The sequence below is a fragment of the Chiloscyllium plagiosum genome, chromosome 36, assembly GCF_004010195.1.
Source record: "Chiloscyllium plagiosum isolate BGI_BamShark_2017 chromosome 36, ASM401019v2, whole genome shotgun sequence".
In the NCBI taxonomy this organism is placed as follows: domain Eukaryota; kingdom Metazoa; phylum Chordata; class Chondrichthyes; order Orectolobiformes; family Hemiscylliidae; genus Chiloscyllium; species Chiloscyllium plagiosum.
The window spans coordinates 15,149,413-15,155,741 of record NC_057745.1 but is presented as its reverse complement, the minus strand read 5'-3'; the positions used below and the strand labels follow the sequence as shown (position 1 = coordinate 15,155,741).

The window sequence follows — 6,329 nt, the reverse complement described above, 5'->3', positions numbered from 1 at the left end:
CGCCCTCTTGACCTGCAATCTTCTTCCCGACCTCTCTGCCCCCACCCCCTCTCCAGCCTATCACCCTCACCCTCACCCCCTTCCACTTATCGTATTCCCAGCACCCCTCCCCCAAATTCCCTCCCCCCTACCTTTTATCTCAGCCCGCTTGGCACACCAGCCTCATTCATGAAGAAGGGCTTATGCCCGAAACATCGATTCTCTGGCTCCTCGGATGCTGCCTGGCCTGCTGTGTTTTTCCAGCACCACCTCTTTCATATACCAGTTTCACCTTCTCCCCTTTATGTTCCGTTTTCTCCTCCCTCATTTTCTCCCCTTTAGATCGACTCTGATTCAGTTAATGTCAATCACCTGGTTAGCTACTTGCTTCATTAGTGATTACGCTGTTTTGACAGCTCTGATTGTGCAATGCAGAAACTGGAAGACTGTAAGTCGTAGTACCAGAATTAGGCCATTCAGCCCATTGATTCTGTTCTGCCATTTAATGAGATCATGGACAAAAACATAAACTGCTGGAAAAGTTCAGCAGGTCTAGCAACATCTGTGAAGAAAGATCAGAGTTAATATTTTGCATCCGGTGACCCTTCCTCAGAACTGATGGTACTCGGAAACTGTGCGTTTTTATGCAGTAGATGGAAGTAAGGAGTAAATGATAGGTGAACAATAGAGAAAAACAGTTGAACAGACAAAGGAGTGGATAATGGTCTGGCTAGGAGGGTGAATAGCTGTTAATGGGGACTGTAAGTGGCTTACAGTAGGTTGTACATAATAACAGACAATGTGATAAGATCATCTGGTGTGTGGAGGTGGGGGCTAAGACCTGGGCGAGTTCAGACCCGAAATGTATTGACATCAGTATTAAGTCCAGAAGGCTGCAGGGTCCCCAGGTGGAAACTGAGGTCCAGCTTGCGCTGAGCTTCACTGGAGCACTGCAGGTGGGGGTGTTAAGGTGGCGACATGGAAGTTCAGGGTCTTTTTTTTTTGGGCAGAATGAAGGTGTTCTGTGAAATGGTCACCCAGTCTACACTTCGTTTCCCCAATGTAGAGGAGACAACGTTATGAGCAGCTAATACAGTAGACTAGATTGTGAGAAGTGCATGTAATGCCCTGCCTCACCTGGAACATGTGTTTGGGCCCTTGGATACTGAGGAGGGAAGAGGTAAATAGGCAGGTGTTACACCTTCGGTGATTGCAGGGGAAAGTACCATTGAGCTGCGGGGTGTTGGGAGGGAAGGAAGAGTGCACCAAGGTGTCTCTGAGAGAATGGTCTCTTGAAGGCAGACAAGGAAGGGAAGGGGGGGGGGGGTATGTGTCTGGTGGTAGCATCTTGCTGGAGGTGGCATAAATGGCGGCTAATGTTCTTCTGGATGTGGATGCTGGGGGGAATAGTAGGTAAGGAGAAGGAATCCTATCGCTGTGCAGGAGATGGGTCAGACCCAATTGAGAGCCCTGTCAACAATGGTTCTGGGAAATTTTCTGTTAAGGAAGAAGGTGAACATTAGGAGGCTCCTTTGTCAAAGTTGGAATCTGAGGAATATTTGTGATTGAAACTGGAGGAACTGGGAGAATGGAGTAGACTCTTTACAGGATGTACTTCTCACAATCTAGTCTACTGTATTAGCTGCTCACAATGTGGTCTCTTCTACATTGGAGAAACAAAGGGTAGACTGGTGATTGCTTTGCAGAACACCTACAATCTGCCCTCAAAAAAACCCCTGAACTTCCAGTCGCTGCCACTTCAACACCCATCCTGTTCCCTGGCCAACATTTCTGTCTCAGGCTCGCTGCAGTGCTCCAGTGAAGCTCAGCACAAGCTGGAAGAGCCAGCACCTCATTTCCGCCTGGGGTCCCTGCAATCTTCTGGACTTAATATTGATCTCAATAATTTTAGGGTCTTGAACTCTCTAATGTCCCAGCCACCACCCTATACACCAGGCCTTGTAACATAATCTGCTATTGCATACAACCCATTGTTAGCCACTAACAGTCTCCATTAACAGGCATTCACCCTCCAAGCCAGATCATTATCCACTCCTTTCTCTGTCCAACTGCTTTTATCTCTCTTTGGGCTCTATCCCAACCTATCATTTACTCGTTAACCCCTATTTTCTGCATAAAAGCCCACATTTTCTGCATAAAAGCCCACATTTTCCTAACCACCATCAGTTCTGAGGAAGGGTCACTGGACCCGAAACATTAAATCTGATTTCTCTTCACAGATGTTGCCAGACCTGCTGAACTTTTCCAGCAATTTCTGTTTTTGTTTTTGATTTACAACATCTGCAGTTCTTTTCGTTTTTATTTAATGAGATCATGGAGTTGATCCTCAACTCCACTTTGCTGCCTTTTGCCTCTCACCCTTGATTCCTTTACTGATTAAAAATCTATCTGTCATAGCCTTGAATATGCTTATCAACCTTATCTCTACAGCTGTCTGTCTTAAAGAATTTCACAAATTCACAACTGTTTGAGAGAAGAATTTCACAGTGTGTCCCTTGGTGGACGATTTCTCTCTGTGCTGGACAAGTGAAATTATAAATCCATTCTGCATAAATATGTTCATGACTTTATTGGAGTGAGCTTGAGAAGAAAATTTGTGCCGTGAGAGTCAAATATTTCAAAATGCATAAATGATCCAAAATGTCTTCACTTAACAGTACTGAGATCATTACCAGTATAAACCAACAAAATGAATTTGCCTTTCTTATTCTGTTTTGCAGATTTGGGCTTAAAGTTTCTTGAACTTGATCACCCAACCTTCAATAAAGTTTCCACTCTAGGATTTCGTGGTGTTACTAATTTGATGGCTTGACTCCTAGATCTTGTCTGTTATAGGAAATGTGAAAATATTTTGGGTTTGTGACATATAACCAAGTCTATAATGACAATCTAATAATTTAAGAGTTCTCGTAGAAGATTAGAGAATTATTATTTTGGTACCGTCATTCAATTCAACCTACAGCAAATAAAATGTTTTCAAATTAGTTTCTGCCTTTTCCAAATGTTATTCAGTAATAAGTACCCCCACTTTCTGGCCATGCGTCCATTTGTAAGTTGTTCTTTAATTTGCACATTTACATCAAAACTTTAATGTTTCCATGCAGGGTGGGTGAGTTCAAAACTAGAGGACATATTTTTAAGGTGAGAGGAGAAAGATTTAAAAGAGGCCCGAGGGGCAACCTTTTCACTGGTTCATACATGGAATGAACTGCCAGAGAAGTGGTAGATGCAGGTACAGTTACAACAGTTAAAAGACATTTGGATAGGTACATGAATAGGAAAGTTTTAGAGGTATATGGGCAAATGTAGGCAAGTGGGAACTAGTTTGGGAAACTTGCTCAGCGTGGATGATTTAGACTGAGGGGTTGTTTCTGTGTTATATGACTCTATTTCAGCAAACCCTTCAAATCAGAATGATTTAATCTGTGGGGCTTTTTTTGTAGCTTTCTTTGGTCAAATTGTTGATTGCACTGGGGGAAGAGACCCTCTAAAGAATTGTTACAAAGAATTGTTTATATTCTGTGTTTAATAAGAACTATATGTGAAAATTTATGGTGTGATGGTGAATGAACTGGATAATGAACAGTGTAGAGAATCTATTTAAGCTTGATAATATGTATGTGATATATATATATACAGTAATTTGAATTGTGCGGAATAGGTACACTACTTATAGGTGGCAAAGTTCCCTTTTGTTTAAAATTCGGCATGCCCATTTTGACAGCATAATTTTTTTTACAGAATTGTAAAATAATATTTAATAGCAGATGTCAAATCTGTGTAGTAAGTAGGTCTATAGACAATGACTGTTTGAGAACATTGAATATTGCAGCAGGACTAACCTAAGCATAAGGTGTTTGAAGTGGTAAATTGTAAAATTCAATCAATGTAATCCAATGCAGTAGATTTAAATGCACTGTGAACTTTTGAAGATTTCAATTCACTTGGTAAGAAGTGCAATACTATGTTACAATACTACTGGGGTCTAGGCAAAAAGTAAAGCTCTCTGACTCTTTGTAGGGTCCTTGTTAAAGCATTTCATTTCTGTAGAACCAGTATACAATTTTGGTTTTGTTTACTGTACTTGTTTTGTGTATATTTAAACAGTTCTTTTGGTGAAAATTTGTGTAAATCTTTTGAAATGTACCAAAAGTTAATAAATGGAACATATAATATTTTAAATAATGTCAAATGTTTTGATTTTACACTTTAAATAAGGAAGAGGGTAATGATTCCACATAATTTGATTTTTAAGCTATTTAAAATGAACAGGGTGATAGTTTTTCAAACAGCCAGTAATTTCACTCCAAAAAGAGGGGTGACCTCGAACAAAAAGAGGAGTTCTAGTCACCGGCAAAGATTATCATTAACCATGGTGGGGCCATGCTTCTGAAAGTCACAGTAATATGAGTTATGCTGAATAAATAGATCAGCCAGTGAAAAATATTTCAAGGAAATATTTGGTGCAAATTCCAAAGAATATATCGTGAATCAAAATGGGAAAAAAACCTTTATTTCATAAACTTTCTTAACTTAGAAATCTATTATGTTTAAAAAGACATTTTTCAAGCATGCAATATCTGTTAGCGCCCTGACACATTTGATGAGTGGGTGCCATAGGGACTGGGAGATTTGGATTTGATGGAATAATATTAATTAATTCAATGTTTCCTTCTGGTGTTGTTTTCATATTGATGTATCCCCTCAAAAAAAAGGGTGTATTTGCAATAATTTGTTTAATGTTACCCTGGAAGCCTAATGTCTCCTTTTGAGATTATACATAAAGGCAGACCAAATCCTTCAGCTAAGATGTCCTGAATCAGACATGCTTGATAAGTGATCCCTTTCTCATTTTGAATCTCAACCCTTCCATTCTACTATTTCTTGCTCTTTGATGAATATTTATAATGTTATTGTTACCTTTGAAATTGTGTACATTTGATTTTTGCTCTCTTGACTCTCACGATCTCTAAATATGCCTCTGCATGCTATCCCTCAGCTATAGGCACACATTTTAATGAAATTGTCATTCAGTCTTCTGCCAAAACCTATTCTTTCTCAGACATCAGACTGTTGAATGCCTTAGCTTCATTACTGGTTCTAAACCTAAACTTTATACCGGTTATTCATTATTTCCTGATCAACTTTGTCTTTTATTATCTTTGCCCTGTTGGTGTGCTGCACTGATACATGGCCCTTCACTTTTATTTCTCAAGAAATAATGCACGTGCATACCTGTCATCTGGTGTGCTTTAAAATGTTGTGCCAAACAATTTATGTACATATATAGGGGTGCAAGTCATAATGTGGCAGCTAGCCTGTCTGCTTATGGGCATGACGGTGTTACAATATTGTGGTGTACAGCAGTCCTAGCTTTGTAACAGTAAATGAGCACGTGGGAGCTATAATGCACTGGTAATCAATGTGCAGCATCAAAGCAAAAGATGTGAATTTATACAGCACAATTCCTGACCATAAGACATCCCAAAGTGCTTTCAGGCCACTGAAACACTTTTCAAGTGTGATCACTGTGTTCACTTACAAAATAAAATCAATTTCTACACAGCAAGATTCATTTAACAGCATTGAAATAACCAGAACATTCCATTGGTTGAAGAAGATGTTTGCCACCACTTTAATTAGTACACTAACAGACACTGCTTGTTCCATTTCAATGCTGCCTGGACATGGACAAAGCTGCAGAGTAGAGACAAGCAGCCTGAGAGTCCATCCTTAAATTCATCTGTGTTTATGCCTATTCTCAATAAACTTTCAGGTGGCACTGCTGTCCCGTCAAACAAATGGACTAAGGTGACTTAGAAAAATAATGAGCCCATCAAATCTACACAACCCTCCAAAGAGCATCCCACCCCCATCTCTGTAACTGTGCATATCCCATGGTTAATCCATCTAACCTACAAATCCCTGGACACTATGGAGTAATTTAGCACAGTGAATCCATGTAACCTGCACATTTTTGGACTTTGGGAGGAAAGCCATGCAGATAGACAATGTGCATACTCCACACAGACAGTCTTCCTAGGATGGAATCAAGCCTGGGTCACTGCTGCTTTGAGGCAGCAATGCTAACTGCTGAGCCACCATGCGCACTGACATGCATAGTCCACTTGGCAGCATTACTGGTCAGTGGAAGGGGGAGAGAATGGATTGGAGAATTGGGAGTAGAGATAAGGATGGGGATGGGGGTTTTTGGGGTGGGAATGGGGTTTGAGGGTATAGGTGGGTGGGAATGGAATGGGGGTTGAAGGTGTGGGTGGGTAGGGATGAAAGTGGCATTGGGATGATGGTTGAGGGTGTGGGTATGGGGA

The 6,329-nt window shown here is 40.5% G+C and overlaps 1 protein-coding gene and 1 long non-coding RNA gene across 4 annotated transcripts in view; one reads left to right on the top strand and one right to left on the bottom strand.

Annotated features, from left to right (window-relative positions):
• Positions 1–3,179, top strand: part of LOC122540985 (guanine nucleotide-binding protein subunit beta-5) — a 74,392-nt gene extending 71,213 nt beyond the window's left edge. For all 3 annotated transcript variants that reach the window (XM_043677389.1, XM_043677387.1, XM_043677388.1), the window contains one exon: positions 2,721–3,179. In XM_043677389.1, coding sequence (XP_043533324.1) covers positions 2,721–2,732 — 12 coding nt within the window. In that variant the 3' untranslated portion in view covers positions 2,733–3,179. The remainder of the gene's footprint in view (positions 1–2,720) is intronic.
• The window catches only part of LOC122540987, a 42,093-nt gene that overhangs the window by 6,506 nt on the left and 29,258 nt on the right, over positions 1–6,329 (bottom strand). The gene's annotated exons all lie outside the window — the stretch shown is intronic.